A 21602-nucleotide genomic window follows, 5' to 3' on the forward strand; every position below is an offset into this window, starting at 1 on the left:
CTAACCTTGATAACACTACACTTTTTGTAAAGAAGATTTAGCCAATTTAAAATACAAGATAAAAGGCGTGAATTGTGTTATTCATGCTTTTTACAATCAAAACTAAATGATTGTTAATTTAATTTCATCTTGTAGCTATCACCATGTGTAATATATTTGGAACTGATGTAAACTGGCTTTTCTCACATACGGAATTCTGCCCTTTACCAATGCAAAGCATTGTGCAGACCGATCCTTTGCCCGTTTCCAAATTTTATATCTATTCTATTGCTGCATGTATGGAATCATATATAAGCTTTCTTCTGTTTAATTTAAGAACACATGCATGGTAACACTGGCTGAATTACTGACAGCAACAGTGATTTCTGTGTTAAACCAAGCATGCATGGAAATCTCAAAGATGTCAGGTTCAACGCATAATGATGGTGAATAATATCAATAGTTTTCATTGTCACAACAACTGCAGAATATGGGCCACTGTCTACTTTTCTGGAAGTATATGCAAGTTCATATAGAACTGAAATAAATATTCCCTGGTTCAGTTTCTCAGGATTAACAGAATTCATGAGATGGATTGGAAGACTTTGATCCCAGTAATAATTATTGTACACCATTTTCGTATGATGGTTGCCAACTTTGCAGCCAGGGATTTATAAAATATGGTGAATTTAACTTCAAAGCAGATTTCAATAAAACTAGAGGTTTAACCTTCAAACATAATTAGCATGTTATGCTAAGAAAGTGTTTTCACTAAGAAAAACATGTAAACAGCACAGTTTGTACGAGAAATGTTGTATAATCAGGGCACCTGTTCCAATAGCTCCAGAATTGGTCTTGCAAGTAAGATTGGTGACTATACTCATCTCCAAACGAGGCCTTGCTTTCAATCCAATGAATCACATGACCTTCAACAGCTATAAATAAAGGGAATATATAAATACAGCATTTCTCAATTTTCAATTAAATACTTTAGCATTACATAGAACATTACATTATCAGAGAAACCCATCTGCTTTGTACAATTGACATCATATACTTTAGGGTGGCATAGCACTAGAATTGCTGCCTTACAGCGCCAGAGACCCGGGTTCGATCCTGACTATGGATGCTGTCTGTTTGGAGTGTGTACATTCTCCCTGTGACTGTGTTGTTTTTTTCCGGGTGCTCCGGTTTCATCCCACATTCCAAAGACGTACAGGTTTGTAGGTTAATTATTTTCTGTAAAATTGTCCTGAGTGTGTAGGATGGTGCTAGTATACGGAGATCGCTGGTTGGCGTGGACCTGGTGGGCCAAAGGCTTGTTTCTGCACCGTATCTCTAAACTGCAGGGATGGGGGGGGGGGGGGGGGGGAGGGGGGGGGGGAGAGGGGAAGGTGCTAGACCAATGCAGGAGAGGCTTTGGGTCTACAGCTCGATCTGAATGCAGAACTGGCGGCATGGGGCCGAGGTGAGTGGCACCCTCTCCCCTTCCCTGTCCCCACGACCCTGAGGGACTCTCCCCACCCGGCAACGTCTTTGTCAGTTGGAGAGGATTGCCGGGCCGGCAGGATCATCAGTTGGGGGAGGATTGCCCCAGGAGAGGCCCACAGGAGAGATTTGGACCCAACGGGTCCACCTCAGTCTAGTCCTCACTAAAATGGGGAGTCGGGCCAATCACACTGCTGCTTAAAGAAACAGGCTGCATACAAAGAAGTTGACATAATGTTACAGTGGAACAGGTTCAAGGATCTGACCAGTAAACCAGAAAAAGGCTCACTCGTCTGTTTAGTTACAAATCAGTTTTATGGCAATAGAGAACAAAAACAATACGTGTCTTGGTCTGCGCGGGGTCTGGTTTACGGCAGCACACACCTCGCTCTCTCTGCCTCCGTCTGCGGCGCTGATCGCTACTCAGTCCGTCAGTGAACCCCTCTCGTACATAAACTAACTTATGGCGTCCTGGCGCCTGCTTTCATACAGGTAAGAAATCAGCCATTGAAATATCTGACCAACAGCGCTGCTCCCAAATTCAAACTATAACCAATGGCAGAGGACTGCATCCAAGCGAAGCGCCCCCCGCCTTTGGGAACAAAGCACTATCAGCCGCAGACTGGCACGTAAAGCAATTCACAGCGCTACAGACTTGGCATGCAAATCAATGCGCACAGCGCTACAGTCTTGGTGTGCAAAGCAATAGACATAGCGCTGCCGGTTTGGCACGCAAAGATTTAAACAGTGCTGTCGGCTTAGCGTGTCGAAAGTTAAACAAAGAGCTGTCAGCTGCAGCGCTATGGGTTCCAAATAGTGGGGCTGGGAAAGCACATCTCAGACCCACAGACCCTCAACATAGGAGCACCGCATACTCTCCCCTCTCCTTTACTCTCTCTACTCCAACGACTGCACCTCCACAGACTCCTCTGCCAAGCTTCTCAAGTTTGCGGACACAACCCAGATTGGACTGATCCAGGATGGGGAGGAATTTGCTTACAGACAGGAAGTGACAGCTGGCGTCCTGGTGCCTTCGTAACAACCTGGAGCTCAATGCTCTTAAGACAGTGGAATTGATAGTAGACTTTAGGAGAGCTCCCTCTCCCCTCCCCCTCTCACCACCAACAACACCACAGTCACATCTGTGCAGTAATTTAAGTTCCTTGGACCCATCATCTCCAAGGACCTTAAATGGGGGGCCATCATCGACTCCAGTCAAAAAGGCTCAAAAATTCCAGTAGATTAGTCAAGCATGATTTCCCCTTCGTAAATCCATGCTGACTCGGAACGATCCTGTTACTGCTATCCAAATGCTCCGCAATTTCGTCTTTTATAATTGATTCCAGCATCTTCCCCACCACTGATGTCAGACTAACTGGTCTATAATTTCCCGTTTTCTCTCTCCCTCCTTTCTTAAAAAGTGGGATGACATTAGCTACCCTCCAATCTACAGGAACTGACCCTGAATCTATAGAACATTGGAAAATGATCACCAATGCGTCCACAATTTCTAGAGCCACCTCCTTAAGTACCCTGGGATGCAGACCATCAGGCCCTGGGGATTTATCAGCCTTCAGTCCCATCAGTCTACCCAAAACTTTTTCCTGCCGAATGTGGATTTCCTCCAGTTCCTCCGTCACCCTAGGATCTCTGGCCACTAGAACATCTGGGAGATTGTTTGTATCCTCCTGAGTGAAGACAGATCCAAAGTACCAGTTCAACTCGTCTGCCATTTCCTTGTTCCCCATAATAAATTACCCTGCTTCTGTCTTCAAGGGACCCGCATTTGCCTTGACTATTTTTTTCCTCTTCACATACCTAAAAAAGCTTTTACTATCCTCCTTTATATTATTGGCTAGTTTACCCTCGTACCTCATCTTTTCTCCCCGTATTGCCTTTTTAGTTATCTTCTGTTGCTCTTTAAAAGAGTCCCAATCCTCTGGCTCCCCACACTTCTTTGCTATGTTATACTTCTTCTCTTTTATTTTTATGCTGTCCTTGACTTCCCTTGTCAGCCACGGGAGCCTCTTAGAATCTTTCCTCCTCTTTGGGATAAATTGATCCTGCAACTTCTGCATTATTCCCAGGAATATCTGCCATTGCTGTTCCACCGTCTTCCCTGCTAGGGCCTCTTTCCAGTCAATTTTAGCCAGCTCCTGCCTCATGCCTCTGTAATCCCCTTTGCTATACTGTAATACTGACACTTCCAATTTTCCCTTCTCCCTCTCAATTTGTAGAGTAAAACTTATCATATTGTGGTCACTGCCTCCTAATGGCTCTTTTACCTCGAGTCCCCCTATCAGATCAGGTTCATTACACAACACTAAATCCAGAATAGCCTTCTCCCTGGTAGGCTCCAGTACAAGCTGTTCTAAGAATCCATCTCGGAGGCACTCCACAAACTCTCTTTCCTGGGGTCCATTACCAATCTGATTTTCCCAGTCTACCTGCATGTTGAAATCTCCCATAACCACCATAGCATTACATTTGCGACATGCCAATTTTAGCTCCTGATTCAACTTGCACCCTATGTCGAGGCTACTGTTTGGGGGCCTGTAGATGACTCCCATTAGGGTCTTTTTACCCTTACAATTCCTCATTTCTATCCATACTGATTCGACATCTCCTGATTCTATGTCACCCCTTGCAAGGGAGTGCATATCATTCCTTGCCAACAGTGCATTCTCTGCAATTCTATTCTATACATAGATATCCATCACTGGGAGGAGAAAATATTTCTTTTGATCTCGTTTCAGTTTTCCAAACTTTAAACGAGTAGCTCTCAATTTTATATTGGTGGTTTAATTTTAAAAGATTGTTGCCTTTTAGCACTTCAGATATCTGATGCATCTGGTTCAGTTTCATTTTTCTACTGAATGTAAACTGAAGTTTGGAGTTTAAATTTAGTTGAAAATATTATTAAGACCAATGGCTTAAAATTGATATTCATTCCAGGAAAACCATAAAAACTAAACCCCAACAATTGGGTCTTCCAATGGATCTTAGATTAGCATCATCTAAATTTTACTGTGAAAATGATTAAAGAGACTGAGAGATGATAAAACTTAGATGTGTATCTCCACCTTCTGTTTGAGATGCTTTAAAAAACCTCTTTGACAAAAGTATCTGGTCATCTGCTCCAAAATGTCTTTATGGGGGAAGGAGGGGCAAGGAAGGGTAAAGGGCTATATTTTATTCGGTAAGACTTCTATGAAACACCTTGGAATGTTTTAAAGGCATCCTATAAAACAATATGTTTTGGTATAAGTGTTAGAACCCCTGTATTTGGATTTATTCAGCTACCCTTGTGTAGAATTCTGGTGCAGCCATTCTTAGATTCACAAACTAATACATCCCAAGAAAACAATTAAAATGAAATTTAGTAAATTCAGAAGGCTGGGCAAAAAACACTTTTTGGGTATTTAGGCAAAGTAAAATTAGTAAGTGGTCATTCTTCAACCTTTGGTGACTTGATTAGTTCTTTATTGGACGTTCCTTCTTTTGGTCCATTCTCTCCAATATATCTCAATTCAATAACCCCCTCACATTTTATCTCCATTTCCTACTGTCACTTCTGTAGTAACTTACATCCCAATTTATATGTTTATCATTCTTACTGCAGCAGAAAGAATTTGTCTCTCCCTTAGCATCAGATGAGTTCTTAAATTAATTTATTGAAAAACCATTGAAATATTGGATTCATGTTACACGGGTGTTAATCCCCTGGCTGTTCAAGTAACATCACCTCTAGTGTCATGCCTTGTTCCAGATCATTGTAGTATTGAATTGAAAATAATACTGAATGCACTTAAAAGCCATTCTCCATTCGGTAATACATTCAAAATGTGCTTCTGGATCTTGGTTTTAATACTAGGGCTCAAGATACCATTATCCTGAGACATTAGTGCTGCCTGACCTAAAACACCCAAGTAACAATATGCCAGCACAAATTTGGAAAAGTGATTGCCAATAATGCAGATTAAATGTTAATTAGTGACTCCAGTTTCAGGGGGAGGGGAGTTGAGAACAAGTCAAGCCATTTCTTCTTCTCCTGCCTTTCCAAAGAATCAGATTGATTTAAATGCAACATATTGCATTTTTCTGAAATTATTTGTCATTCATTCATTGGTTTCAGGCATTGCTAGTAGGCCAGTATTTATTATCAATTCCACCTGCTCTTGAGAAAATTGTGGGAACAATGGAAGTATGCCGAAACAGCTTTTATGTAGAGTCTTCTGAGATCATGAGCAGTGAGAACAAGTGAATGGTGTGTGTTTATAAGTCCAGCTTGATTGCGAATTGGAAAGATGGTGTTATGCTGGGCTTGTTGCGTCATTCTTCTTGGTAGCTGAGGTTGTGATTTTCTGTGATACAATCGAGGAAGCCTGAACATCCTACAGAGGTTGCGGCAAAAGGCGCAGATAGACTGCATATCAGATCGATTGCTATGTTCTATATATTGAGCAGATTACATATTTTTGGAGTTTCTTTCTTTCGGTAAGGTAGAGAGTATTCCATCATGCTCCTGTATCATGTCATCATTAAGGGGGTAAGTCACTAGAAGTCCAAAAGCAATTCTTAAAAACAAAATTTAGTTGTATTTGAAACCATAACATTTTAAAAGGTACCTACTTTCTATTTAGAAAAATATGAAAATTGGATTCAACGTTGATTGATAATTCTAAAACAGTTAAAAAGTCTGAAGTTAAGGTGACTCCAAAATAACATTTTTGTTGATAACATTTTAAACTAACATTAACCCTCAATGCAGATTTCACAATCTGATACTATAACTGACTGGTAAACAGTGGATACAAGGAACTGTAGATGCTGGTTTACAAAAAAAGACATAAAGTGCTGGAGTAATTCAAACTGCCAGTTTGTAGAACTGAAGGTGACCTGAAATGTCACCTACACATGTTCTCCAGAGATGTTGCCTGACCCGCTGAGTTACTCTAGCAAGTTGGTGTCGTTCTTTGACTGGTAAGAAGTATGTTAAAACACAATTTGTGATGTTGATTAAATCAATAATCAACTATCGATAAAGAGAAAATACAAAAACATCCCCATCCACCACAATGGAAAGGACCAAGAGTGCCAAAGAAAAGTCTGAAGTATTCACAACCATGTTCAAGTAGATAGTTCAGCATACCCCCAAGAACCCTAAACAAGGTCACATGATATCAAGAAATACCATGGGCATTGGGTGATCATTAGTAAAACTGGTTATGTTTTAATTTCAGATTATTAACTGAATTTCAATTCTACAGCTATAATGCTGGGATTTTAATTCTGGTCATTGCAAAGTTTAAAGGCCTCTACGTTCCTGATCCAATATCTTAACCACAGCATCACTGCCATACATATTAGGTCTGCAGTTCGGAAATATCTCACAATTTCTTCATTGTGGCAGGGTCTATATCTCAGAATTTAACAGCAATGTGGGAATACCTTCACCAGTAGTTCAATGCAGCAGTAGTTCAAGGCAGCAGCACTCCATTACCTTTAAGGGCATTTAGGTATTGCCAATGAATACTGGCCTTGTTAGTATCCTGACCTTGAAAAATGAATAAGTGCGGAAAAAAGAGAAACCTGATGAGTAGGTGTACTAGTCGAGTTGAAATGTCAATGGGTGGGATGGACACTGGCTTCAACAGCAGTTGGAACCCAGCCACCTTGGATCAGGTATTTCAATGTAATGATTGATTAAATGTCATTTTTGGCTAACAGAAAATAATAATTTCTCAACTCATTCAAATAAATTTCAAACAATAAAATAAGTAATCAATACTGATGTATTTACTTTTCAATCCTCCACTTCCAAATGAGAAACAAAACTTGCATTCTGCCATTAATAGAATTTATTTTGTTCAGATAGGCAGGCAAAGGCAAACAAAGACAGAAAAAGATGCATGTTGCACTTTGATAGCTATTGAAAGCCATATTGGTTATGTATGTTAGTCCTTCTGGATTTGAGATCCAGCAACGAAGTGCAACATGGCTGATAACTGTAAACCTCACATCGACAATATGGCAAGTACTTGATGCCTCATTTGTTCAATACCTTTCATGTCCCATTTGAATGTGTTTTGGAAATATTTACATTATGGGCAAACTCCAAAAAACAGTAGTGTTTTTTGGTCTCTTGCAGTCTCCGCAAATTCATCACTCTGGCAATCAAACTTCAATTTTCAAACTTGTGATCTCGCATTAACATATATAGTAATGCACTGAAGCTGTTCTCTCAAAAGATAGTTTATAGCTCATTTGTCCTAACTTCACAAAGACCACATTGGCTTGTTGTAGAAGGCAACCATTCTGGCATTATGTACACAAAGCACAATTTGAACGGAATGATTAATTTAAAATTTCTTAATGTGAATTTCAATACCACAAGACATCAGGTTCATCACAGCTTTTACTTCTGTAATGCAAATTATGTTTGTGCCTTCATGTTTTATTGCAAACCTACTTCTAGATGAAAATCAAGGTCAAAGGTAATCAATTTACATGAGTTTCTATGCAAACACTGGTGATTTTGCCAATTTTAAAATATCTGGGTCTTATGGGTTTACATGCTATATGTATCTTTCGCATGATAAGTTTAAATATACTGTACACAACCATGTAGAAATCCCAATGTTCACATATATATGAAAAATGTATGACAAATAGTGTAGTCCCATTCTATCATGAAAACGTGCTTCTCCACCTATGGAATTAGTCTATGGAGCAATGTCTTTTGAATTTATCAATTATGTTTGAATTCTACAGATGGAAATGTATTCTAAGTATTTCCAACATCATGCCTACTCTCTATTTTCATTAACATTGTTCCCCCCATTTGGCATTGTCAATTGCATAAAATAACACAAGGCAGCAACAATTCAGTTGAAAACCTGTCATGATTGGATATGTTGACATTTAACCGTTAAGAATTTAAAAGCCACAATTTGCTTAAAATTCAGCACTTCCCCAGGAATCTTGCATTTGATCACATTAAAGATTTCTTTCCAAAATAGTTTGAGCTGTTACATCACAAAATGCCTTCACAAAAAGTGGTACAAGAGAAATCTAACACTTACACTATGCCAGAATACACCACATTTTGATGATAAAAATATCAGTTAAAAATATAATTTCTTCTGAAAGACATTTGTAACCCATTACAAACATTTAGATTATCTGCAAGTTCAGATATAATGCATTTACCAAGCTCCACTCCTTACATGTGAAGTCAAGAAACAGGGCTACATGGTGAGGCATTTTGACAGAGGAAGTGCTATGTACTCCAGTTCTCCTTTTTAGCATAATGCTTGGAATGGAAATTACTTGCAGTTAAACACCTCTGTGAGATCATCTCTCAGCTTCCGACACAATACCCTGACTGATAAAGGCCAATCTACTGAAAGCCTTCTTGACCACCCTATCTACCTGTGACACCACTTTCAGGGAACTAAGTACCTGCAATCCTAGATCCCTCTGCTCCACACACTCCTCAGGGCCCGAGCATTCATTGTGAAGGCCCTGCCCTAGCTTGACCTCCCAAAATGCAACACATTACACTTATCTGCATTAAACTTCCACAGTTATTCTTCAGCCCACTTGCCTAGCTGATCAAGATCCTGCTGGAACTTATGATAACCATCTTCACTATTTACGATACCACCTACATTTGTGTAAGAAAATAACTGCAGATGCTGGTACAAATCGAAGGTATTTATTCAAAAAATGCTGGAGTAACTCAGATCAGGCAGCATCTCAGGAGAGAAGGAATGGGTGACATTTCGGGTCGAGACCCTTCTTCAGACTGATGTCAGGGGGGCGGGACAAAGGAAGGATATAGGTGGAGACAGGAAGATAGAGGGAGAACTGGGAAGAGGGAGGGGAAGAGAGGGACAGAGGAACTATCTAAAGTTGGAGAAGTCAATGTTCATGCCGCTGGGCTGCAAGCTGCCCAAGCGGAATATGAGGTGCTGTTCCTCCAATTTCCGGTGGGCCTCACTATGGCACTGGAGGAGGACCATGACAGAAAGGTCAGACTGGGAGTGGGAGGGGGAGTTGAAGTGCTCAGCCACCGGGAGATCAGGTTGGTTAAGGCGGACTGAGCGAAGGTGTTGAGCGAAGGTGGTTTCGCCGATGTAAAGAAGTTGACATCTAGAGCAGCGGATGCAATAGATGAGGTTGGAGGAGGTGCAGGTGAACCTCTGTCTCACCTGGAAAGACTGTTTGGGTCCTTGGATGGAGTTGAGGGGGGAGGTAAAGGGACAGGTGTTGCATCTCCTGCGGTTGCAGGGGATAGTGCCCGGGGATGGGGTGGTTTGGGTAGGAAGGGACAAGTGGACCAGGGAGTTACGGAGGGAACGGTCTCTGCGGAACGCAGAAAGGGGAGGGGATGGGAAGATGTGGCCAGTGGTGGGGTCCCGTTGTAGGTGACGGAAATGTTGGCGGATGATTTGTTGGATACGCTGGCTGGTGGGGTGGAAGGTGAGAACGAGGGGGATTCTGTCCTTGTTACGAATGGGGAGAGGGGGAGCAAGAGTCATCTGCAAACTTACTTCTCATCCCTTGTACATTCTCGCCCAAATTGCTGTTATAAACCACAATCGGCAATGCGACCCAGCACCAATCCCTGCAGCGCAATACTTGTCACAGATCAATATCCGGAAAAAAAACTTTCACCGTCACTCTCTCCATCAAGCCAATTCCCTATACAATTAACTAGCTCTCACTGGATCCCATGCTATGGAATGCCTACCAAGCAGAGCTTTACTGAAGCCCAAAGAGACAATGTCTACAGTTTAACTTGACACCATTCAGATGTCAAGCAGGAAATGGTGTTGGGTAGACTAATGGGACTGAAGGCTGATAAATCCCCAGGGTCTGATGGTCTGCATCCCAGGGTACATAAGGAAGTGGTCTAGAAATCGTGGACGCATTGGTGATCATTTTCCAATGTTCTATAGATTCAGGATCAGTTCCTGTGGATTGGAGGGTGGCTAATGTTATCCCACTTTTTAAGAAAGGAGGGAGAGAGAAAACGGGAAATTATAGACCAGTTAGCCTGACATCAGTGGTGGGGAAGATGCTGGAGTAAATTATAAAATAAGAAATAGCGGAATATTTGGATAGCAGTAACAGGATTGTTCCGAGTCAGCATGGATTTACGAAGGGGAAATCATGTTTGACTAGTCTTCTGGAATTTTTTGAGGATATAACTAGGAAAATGGACAAGGGAGAGCCAGTGGATGTAGTGTACCTGGACTTTCAGAAAGCCTTTGATAAGATCCCACACAGGAGATTAGTGGGCAAGATTAGAGCACATGGTATTGGGGGTAGGCTGCTAACATGGATAGAAAATTAGTTGGCAGACAGGAAACAAAGAGCAGGGATTAACGGGTCCCTTTCAGAATGGCAGGCAGTGACTAGTGGGGTACCGCAAGGCTCGGTGCTGGGACCGCAGCTATTTACAATATACATTAATGACTTAGATGAAGGGATTAAAAGTGACATTAGCAAATTTGCGGATGACACAAAGCTGGGTGACCGTGTGAACTGTGAGGAGGATGCTATGAGGATGCTGGGTGACTTGGACAGGTTGTGTGAGTGGGCAGATGCATGGCAGATGCAGTTTAATGTGGATAAGTGTGAGGTTATCCACTTTGGTGGTAAGAACAGGAAGGCAGATTATTATCTGAATGGTGTCAAGTTAGGAAATGGGGAAGTACAAAGAGATCTGGGTGTCCCTGTTCATCAGTCACTTAAAGTTAGCATGCAGGTACAGCAGGCAGTGAAGAAAGCTAATGGAATGTTGGCCTTTATGATGAGGAGTTGAGTATAGGAGCAAAGAGGTCCTTCTACAGTTGTACAGGGCCCTGGTGAGACCTCATCTGGAGTACTGTGTGCAGTTTTGGTCTCCAAATTTGAGGAAGGACATTCTTGCTATTGTGGGTGTGCAGCGTAGGTTCACTAGGTTAATTCCCAGAATGGCGGGACTGTCGTGTGTTGAAAGACTGGAGCGTCTAGGCTTGTATACGCTGGAATTTAGAAGGATGAGAGGGGATCTTATTGAAACGTATAAGATTATTAAGGGATTGGACACTTAGAGGCAGGAAACATGTTCCCAATGTTGGGGGACTCCAGAGCCAGGGCCACAGTTTAAGAATAAGGGGTAGGCCATTTAGAACGGAGATGAGGAAAAACTTTTTCAGTCAGAGAGTTGTAAATCTGTGGAATTCTCTACCTCAGAAGGCAGTGGAGGCCAATTCTCTGGATGCTTTCAAGAGAGAGCTAGATAGAGCTCTTAAAGATAGCGGAATCAGGGGGTATGGGGAGAAGGCAGGAACGGGGTACTGATTGTGAATGTTCAGCCATGATCACATTGAATGGCGGTGATGGCTCGAAGGGCCAAATGACTACTCCTGCACCTATTGTCTATTGTCTATTAACTGCCATCAATCTTTTTGGTTACTTCTTCAAAAACTCAATCTGATTCATAAAACACGATCTCCCATGTACAAAACCGTGTTGACCATCCCTAATCAGCCCCTGTCTAACCAAATGCATTTACATCTTATCCCCGAAAATTCATTCCAGTAACTTGCCTACCACAATCCACTCCAGTAAGCTGCATACAGCATAAAGGTATTACATTTTGGTAGACCAATATTTTAATAATGGAGTCGAGATAAATGGCATTATGGCATCTAGTTTATAGATCAAAAAAAGTTACGAAATCTTTAAGGATGCAACATTTTATCATAAGATATTGAGAACTTCAATAAAATCAAGCCTTCTGCAGTTCAAGGGGCGCTTGGTCATCACTGATTTTAAAGACTGAGAATGGTTTTCCAATAGCATGTGTCAAGATGGTTGTATTTTTCTTGTAAAAACTTTAGAGAAATGAGTAGAACGATAGCAAGAATAAAAAAGGTGAGCTCAGATGAACAGTGTAAACATGCGTTATGCTTAATCAAGGTGAGAAAGTTAATGGATGTTTATAATATTGAAGAAAATTAAGAAAATTATGAGAGAAGACAAGTACATTTTGTCCTGAAACGAAACAACAATTTTAAAATGAGAATTTAATGAATAATTTGTATTGCTGTCATTTCTTTCCAAACCTTAGGGCATCCCTAATGTTTCACAGTTCTATTGAAGCCTACCCATTATTCTAATGTAGCTAAATAAATGAACTTTAAAGCAAAATCTGTTATTATAACACACAATGCCTCAGAAGGCCACAGAAACAAAACTAACTGAGATATTTGTCTGGGAGGTAAATATTTATGGCGAGGAAGGATGGGGCAATATTATTAAAGACGAGCCACGGCCAACAAAACGACAGGCCAGAATTCTATGTTGCCTTAGGTACAAGGCCAATGGCTGACACACTATTGTATGCAATACCAGCTGTCAAAATAACAGTAACTCAAAATAGCAAAGATATTAAAGTATCACATTCAATCGCTGTTTTGGGTGAAAACACAATTTTCCCGAAATCTTTCATCCAATAAAAGAAAATGAACAATTCAGGGAACATTTACCCATAAATTCACCATTTCTGTGAAGTTAAAAAGGCATTGATAGCCCACATACATACATCAATGATTCCAGACACAAATCCCCAATTCAAGGGTTCTTAATGCATCTATTACTAAAACTCTCATTTGTTTGTTTGTTTGCTCCTGAACTACAGCCAAAACGGTACACGATAGTGCAACAATTTTAGGCCCACTTTACTCACCGTCGCCCCTTTGGTACTAATGGAAGAAGTTTCATTGAAATCGGCGTTATAATTTTACAGTTATTCACATTTTAAAGTTTAAATCTATCTCCTAGGGAGGGAGGGAGGGGGGAGAAGGGAGGATAAGGGTTGGGGATGGAGTGGGGGGGAGGGGATGGGGGAGGTGGAGGGGAGAGGTAGAGGTGGGGAGTTTGAGGGGGGAGGGAGGGGAGGGGGAAGGGAGGGGAGGGGGGAAAGGGGGAGAGGTGGGAGGGAAGGAGAGGGTACTGCACCAATGCAGGAGAGGTTTGGGCCCAACGGGTTCACTTGGTCCAGTAAAATGTACTCAATATGAAGGCAACTATCACCTGGGCCTGGAATCACAGATCAAAGCATTTACAATTTAAGTCAACTCTTTAATGTCATGCCTACATATGGAACATGATGGTATAACACAATTGGGAGATAAAGATCATTTTTATTTTCCTCCAGTTTTCTCTGCCCACCCTTCCAATGGGCAGTGGAATTAGTTATGGTTTGCTCTATTGAAGATATCACATAGCCACAATAGACTGAATAGCCTCCTTTTGCACAGTAAATTTTTGTCGTCGTATTTTTTTAAATGTCTCTACCACCTTACTACTTTTTGCAGGATATACATAACATTTTACCTATTGTTTATATACATCTTAGCAGGTATTTCCCCTTCAAGTTTAAATAACTAATTTCTTATATTCCTGCAAATAAACATTTCAGTAGATCAGTTTTATAATGATTCCAGCTTCTCTGTACTTGTTCATTGATTTTTACCTTTGAATTTCTTAATGCTTCAACACCCTTGTCATAAATAGTTAATCCATATATTCGCTGGATTGTCATCATTTGGGGGGTTGCATTCTTAGAAAATTTGTGATTTTCCAAAATGTGAAGCTGTGTCATTTGCCCATGCATCAAGGAATGAGTGTTGAAAAAAAAACCTGTATTTATTTATTTATGGATTTTTGTTCCCCCACACAGATTCAATGAGAGCAAATTTTATTCATTACCTCAAATTTTTGGGAAGTGATGTGGGAATTCTGCAAATGTGGGTTTTTGTTATCTGAACAACCGTAACACAGGCTTCATCTAAACTGCATAATTCTCTTCCCACACACCCACCTCTCCCCCACCCTAGTCATCTTACTAGTTCCACTGTTCGCATACTTGTATCCGTTCATTATCATCTCTTCCACAGCCAACAATGGGACATTATGGGCTCCACCCATCCTTGGTCATCTGTTGCCAGCCCAGCCTTGTTCTAGCCTTTTCTTACCTTTAGTTTCCTCCCCTCTTATTTCAGTCAGAAGAAGGGTCCCGACCCGAAACGTCACCCATCCATTTTCTCTAAAGATCCTGCTCAACCCGCTGAGTTACACCAGCACTTTGTGTCTATCTTTGCAGAGTTCTCAATTCTGTTAACAGTTTCTCAGCAAATGAAGCAGCCCTGCGCACAGCAAGACTTAGGGTGCATTGATTGGTGTCATGTGACATTAGTGCCACAAAAGTTCTAGATGATGACTACCTCCAACATTAAAGAGTCTAACCACTTACTTTTGACATCACCATTGCAGAGATCCCACCATCAACATCCAAGACCACCATGAAGCAGAAATTCAACTGACAAGTCACATAAATACAATGAAGTCAAGAGCAGTTCAGAGGCTAGTTATCCTGCAGTGATTGATTCACTTCCTCACACCCCTAACTATTTCCACTATCTACAAAGTTCAAGTCAGAACCATGATGAATTTCAATTGCTGGGTTAGTGCAGGTCCAACAACAATCAAGATGCTCATTACCATGCATGATAAAGCAGCCCACTTGATTGTTACTCCCTCTACCATTCTAAACATGTATTTGCTTCATCAGCAGTGTACAGTGAAATCATTTACAAAATGCCCTGCAGTTGTTTTGCCAAGTCTACTCTGACTAAATTTCTATGAACTACAACCTATTCCACTATCAGGGACAAGCACTCAGGTTCATAGGAACATCATCATGTGCAAGCTCCTCTTCAAGGTTTACACCATCTTGACTTGGAAATGTTGTGCTGTTCGTACATTGTTGCAGGGTAGAAAACTTGAAACTACCCCCCCAAAAGTATTGTGCAGTATCTTCACTCAGTATACAGTTGTTCAAGATGGGTGCCCACCATCACCTTCTCAAGAACAATTTGGGATGGACAATAAATTTTGGTCTTCCCAGTGATGCCCGATTAAAAAACAGTATGGATAAAATGAAGGACATGAGCAGCAAAATTATGGAAGAGGGTGGGGGACAGTGGGCTATCGAAGAACGCATTGAAATGGGGGTAACAAAGCATGGATAAATACTTCAGTAGATGAACTAGGGCATAGTCCATGTTGGATAATGTTCCATAACAGATTTGATAAAGAGAGGACAGAGAACTGTAAACAAATGAGGTGATAAAGAGACCATGGAGGATGGTTGGGTGGTCAGCATCATAGTGGAGAAAGGGTTGAGGGAACCTCGAGCTGGAATAAGGTTATAGCAATGAGAGCTCAGACAGGTTATAGTACAGTACAGAAACAAATGTGAACTCCAGGTACAGTGACACAGCAGTAGAGTTGCTGCCTTACAGTGCCAGAAACTCGGGTTCGATCCTGGCTGCAGGTCCTGTCTGTACGGTGTTTGTACATTGTCCCTGTAACCGTGTGGGTTTTCCCTGGGTGCTCCGGTTTCCTCCCACATTCCAAATACATACAGGTTTGTAGGTTAATTGGCTCATGTAAAAATTGTAAATTGTTCCTAGATGGAGGATAGTGCTAATGTACAGGGGTTATCGCTGGTCGGCATGGACTCGGTGGGCCGAAGGACCTGTCTCCAAGCTATATCTCTAATGTCTAAAGTCTGAAGGATGCAAGGTGCATTAGAAATTTTACTGAGAGAGCTGAGCTGTGGAAGCAAGCAGCAGAGGTAGTTGAATGAATGGTTTCACCCTTTCCTTGCACATTTTGGACATGAATGTGGAAAAGGCAACAGAAAAACAGTAGGAAGTTTATTTGTGATTCTGCTGGTAACTGCCTAACGTTAGCTAATTAGAATGCAGTCCTTCTCTAAATATTTGGTTATCTCCCAAGCCATGGGTCTTACAAACTTGTGCCAAAACTTTCTAGATATGTCCCTTCATAGAGAATGACTGCACTCAACATCAGTCAAATGAAACTCAATCAGTGTTGACTATTCAACAGTTTGTCAGATTTTGACAATATGTCACTTTCCAGGATGACAGAAATATCAAAATCATAAGCTGTGATCATCACTCTTGTGTTAGTCATATCGTGCATTAATGATATTTCTTTGTAAATCTAAAATATTTGTTGGTAAGAAAAGCTGAAAATGCGACTACCTGAGTGGGTAGAAAGGAACTGCAGATGCTGGTATATACTGAAGATATACACAAAGTGCGAGAGTAACTCAACGGGTCAGGCAGTAACCCTGAAGAACAAGGAAGGGTGACGTTTCAGGTCAGTTCCCAACCTGAAACGTCACCCATACATTTTCTCCAGAGATGCTGCCTGATCCACCTAGTTACTCCAGCACATTGTGTCTATCTACAGCTACCACTTGACATTGAGCAAATACTACAAAAACAAAAAGAGAAAATGCTTATTGCTTTCAAACCCAGCTATCCCAAACTAGCAATAACACAATTTGGTTAAATGTTTTAAACCAACTTTTTCAAGTAACTTCCAGCTGCTATTTTTCTTGTTCAAATATATTTATATTAAAGACACAAACATTATATTATTCCCTGCCCTTTCCCATGCATTCATTTATGGTATACCTTTAGTAATTGTTACTCATGCATTTTTGGGACAACACAAATGGTACAACAAAAAAAGCTATATGGTGTGGCAAGGTGAGTCAGCACATTCTTTTCAAGACCAAACCAGCTAACCTGTCATCTGCCCTGTTCCCACAGCATGCTAATCTCTCCAGAGATGCTGCTTGTCCCATTGAGTTATTCCAGCTTTTTGTGTCTATCTTCGGTTTAAACCAGCATCTGCATTTCCTTCCTACACATGCTAATCCTTTACTCTCACTTATTTATCCAGCTCCCAATTGAATAGTATAATTCAATCTACCTCTCACTACTATCCCTGACAGTGTATTCCAGACCGTAGCCACTCAATGTGCAAAAAAAAAAATCTCAGTTACAAATGGTAAGGGGAACTAATAACCTCGGGTATACTGAGCAGAGAGAATAGCAGATCCGGTTGATTGTGACCACAATGGTCACAGCTTCATAATGGTTCTTCCAATGCAATTTGCTACCTTATCAATCATGTGTAAAATATAACAAATGGAAAATACGCACATGTCACAACTTTATGATCGGTTGGATGCTTGTAAAACCTGCAGAAACTTACCAACTGGTACCTCCAAAATAATGTCAGGTGTTTTGTCATAGCCTTTAGTACGCAGTTGATCTTCATCTGTCCAAAATAAAATTTGAAAAAAATGTGAATATTGAAGTAGATAAGTGTTAAAGGAATACCCCTATTAAATATAAAACATGAATATTTAGGTAAATATCCAAAACACGAAGAAAATACATCAAAGCAGAAACAAAATGTTCTTGCTATATCCAGCTTTTTTTGGCATTGAGAAAATAAGCTGGATTTATTGAATGAAATTAAAGACAGGTATGAACAGCTTATTAAACCTCCAAAGTACATATTCAAGTAATTTGTGTGGAATTGTATTATGATACTTTGGAAATAAAATATTAATCTTGGCTGCTTCTTGTCTTTTTCCCCAGGGTGTGACTTTTAGGTTAAAACACAGTCAGGAAGATTACAGTGCTCAACATTGAATGAATTTGCCTAATTTTGCAACATTATCCTCACTGAGACAAATTTCTAATATCCACAATGTCCATGTGATACAGTGCACCTGAGTGCAGAAACAGAAAAATCTCTCATTACGTTTTGGAAAATTGCCAGATAAAATAAATAACATCTCTTTAATGAGGGTTCTCAGAACCTGAGGGATATAAACAGGAAAGCCATTCTTCGGCACCTTTTTGGCCACTATTACACATCAAAACGCTTCCTCCTATTGACTCAACAGTGGTACGATTGAAAATGTCATATTTTTACAAAACATTAGCTTTTGCATTCACAATTCTAAGAATACAGAAGCATGCAAGTCTATACACTGTTTAAATATAAAAATATTTGCAACTGGAAATTGTCATTATGCTATGTGGTTGTCTGGTCAGTAGAGCGTCCTTGCATCTAAATGCCTCTCTGTTATTATTTCTGCAACACCTGATTTCTCCATTATATTTTGGCTGACCTGGTCATTCAATTCCAGACATGCCTTTCTGTCTTCACCCAACCTAAACTAATAGCTAAAACAAGTAACAGAAAAGGTTGTGTGGTCTCTCTTAACACCTACTGGGCTGTTGACATTGCGGTACAGCCTACTCTCCTTTTCACATCACCTCTGATTAAAATTAATGGCCCATTTCCACTGCTGGGTAGCCAATTTCCAATCCATTTATCAGTAGAGGACACCACTTTCATGGCTATTGTACTGAAACTCTGACAGTTTTGTTGTCTTGTGACAGAATTCCAAGGTCAATACAATTTTGCCTAAATAAATTATAATCATTTAATGTAACTCCTGTGTTTTTAAATCAGGAGATATTTAGTATTTGCCATTTTGGCATTGCTCCCAGTCAACTTGAGGTTCGAATGGTTTGATTTTTTTCACGGCACTGAAGAATGTATGTGTAAAAATGCTAAGATCATTCCTCTCACCCATCCCCCACAACTGTGCAAAATTTTATTTTATGCAGAAAAGAATCTCTTCATTATTACACCCATAGGTTTGCAGATTAAAGCATTATTTGCCACATTATTTTATGCATGAAGAAGCCATGAATTTATGTACAACTATATACATAAGCACTAGTTTCCTGTTTTTCAAGAATACCATGTTGATCGCAACCCATTTAGTTTTTAGTTTATTATTGTCACGTGTACCCAGGCACAGTGAAAAGCTTTTTGTTGCGTGCTATCCAGTCAAAGAAAAGACCATACATAGTTCTTCTTACATACGGGTCTGAAGAAGGGTCTCGACCCGAAACGTCACCCATTCCTTCTCTCCCGAGATGCTGCCTGACCTGCTGAATTACTCCAGCATTTTGTGAATAAATACCTTCGATTTGTACCAGCATCTGCAGTTATTTTCTTATACTACTGGTTACAATCAAACCATTCACAGTGTACAGATAAAGGGTACAGGATTTAATGTAAGATAAAGTCTGAAAAAGTCCAATTAAAGATTAGTCAAAGGTCTCCATTGAGGTAGGTGGTGAGAGTACGGTTCAGTTGCCTCATAACAGCTGGGATGAAACTGTCCCTGAATCTGGAGGTGTGCATTTCAAACTTTTGTACCTCTTCCCTGATGGGAGAAGGTAAAAGAGGGGGTGACCGGGTTAAGACTGGTCCTTGATTATGCTGATGGCCTTGCCGAGCAGCCTGAAGTATAGATGCAGTCAGAGGAAGTGAGGTTGGTTTGCGTGGTGGTCTGGGCTACATTCTCAACTCTCTGCAATTACTTGTGGAGCTGTTCCCAAATGCCGGCTTTGACCATGGATTGACAGCACAATAAAAACGGAGAGCAAGAAATCGGCTTAAAATTTGAACCGTTATTAAAATTTGCATCTAGTGGTCATGGTTAAGAACAGACCGACCTTGCATCGTTCTTGCAAAGTATTATAACTAAAGAAAATCTGCTGCACCAGGCAAAATTAAAAAGCAGTGTGTAAAAAAAAACTTGCACCGCACATCTCCTTTGAACTTTGCTCCTCTTACCTCAAAGCAATGCCCTCTAGTCTTCGCCATTTCCACCACGGGGAAAAAAGTTGTGACTGTCTACTCTATTGATAACCTCATGATTTTAGATACTTCTATCCCTGCTCACCTTAACTTCCAATGTTCCAGGAAAACAATCCACATTTGTCCAACCTCTCCTAATACCTTCTAATCTAGGCAGCATTCGGAATCTCCAAAGCTTCATAACTTACTTCCTTTCCTTGTGTACTCAAACCCTACATATGTGTTGAAATTTCATACAACAATGGTTTGGATAGAGCAGACGGATTGCGTCCAATACTGGCCATCAAGGTCTTGAAAAAGGATATCAAGGTCCTGAAAAAGATACAGAAACAATTTATTAAGAATTGTTTCAGAGTTGAGGGTTTTCAGTTGGAAGGGTAGACTAAAGAAGCTGAGATTGTTCTTCAGTCAAGAGATGGTTGAGAGGAGATATGAGAGGGAGTGCATTGAAATAGATGCACATGGATAAAGGGTGAAAATTGTTCCCATTGGCAAAATATTCAAGGACCAGAGACCACAAAGTAATTAGGAAAAGATCCACGGCTGAAGTGAGGAAACAATTTCATGCAGTGAGTGATTATGATTTGGAATATATTGCCAGAAAGCCTGGTGTTTTCAAATATAATCATAGCTTTCAAAATAGAATTGGATACATATTTGGAAGCAACACCAGGAAAACAGGACTAGGATTGCTCTACAAAGAATCAGTACAGACCTTATGGAAAAAGGTCTCCGAGATTCTACCAATTTTCCAGCAGTGCAGAACAATTCTATAAGCTCTCTCTTATCTTGCTTCACAAAAATGTGTCAGCATACCTCTGAACATCTAACTGTATGATCATTTTAACACGTCATTGTTTCGGGTCATGTCCCTTCATCTGGATTGGCCACATAACTAAGAATTACTCATTTATTCCCCGGGTCATTTGAATGGAGCTACATTTTGCATATGGGCCCTTCAATAATTCAGAAGGCCAACTGAAAACATTTGATTAACATCTGACATGAATCGTTATGATGATTTAGTATAAAGATACAAATTAACGTGCAGAGTAAAAATATTAGAAATGTAGCAGATCTAGCGACGCCTGTGGAGATAGAAGTTAACTTTTTTCTGTTCTGATGAAACATTAAAAGTCAGACATTTAATGGATTTTTAAGCATGTACAAAGTCAGAGGAACGTAGGAGAAAATGAAAAATAAAAGCAAATGTACAAAAGTGCATGCTAAGGAAACAAGAAAAAGTGATTTAAAGGGGTTATGGTTATGGTGTGAAATTAATGAACTCAATTTTGAAGCAGAAAGTTGTGAAGTGCCTAATCAAAAGAAGTTATCTTTGAGATTTTGTAGAATTTCAGTGGAGGCCAAGGTCAGGAAGACGGGTAAAGCAGATACAAGCAAGCCTGAGGGAGAAGTGAGCAAGTGTGCCACAGATAGAAGTTAGAAAAGCTGTAGCATGCAAACAGCAAGAGCAAATGATGCAATGTTATACATGC

At 40.4% G+C, this 21602-nt stretch overlaps 1 protein-coding gene across 5 annotated transcripts in view; it reads right to left on the reverse strand.

Annotated features, from left to right (window-relative positions):
• The window catches only part of cdin1 (CDAN1 interacting nuclease 1), a 201328-nt gene that overhangs the window by 47880 nt on the left and 131846 nt on the right, over positions 1–21602 (reverse strand). For 3 of the 5 annotated variants that reach the window (XM_078406394.1, XM_078406397.1, XM_078406396.1), the window contains 2 exons: positions 17626–17691; positions 809–914 (listed from right to left, as the gene is read on the reverse strand). In XM_078406394.1, coding sequence (XP_078262520.1) covers positions 809–914; positions 17626–17691 — 172 coding nt within the window. The remainder of the gene's footprint in view (positions 1–808; positions 915–17625; positions 17692–21602) is intronic. The other 2 variants (XM_078406393.1, XM_078406395.1) reach the window with 2 other exon arrangements.

Source organism: Rhinoraja longicauda, chromosome 10 (genome assembly GCF_053455715.1).
Source record: "Rhinoraja longicauda isolate Sanriku21f chromosome 10, sRhiLon1.1, whole genome shotgun sequence".
NCBI classification, from domain to species: domain Eukaryota; kingdom Metazoa; phylum Chordata; class Chondrichthyes; order Rajiformes; family Arhynchobatidae; genus Rhinoraja; species Rhinoraja longicauda.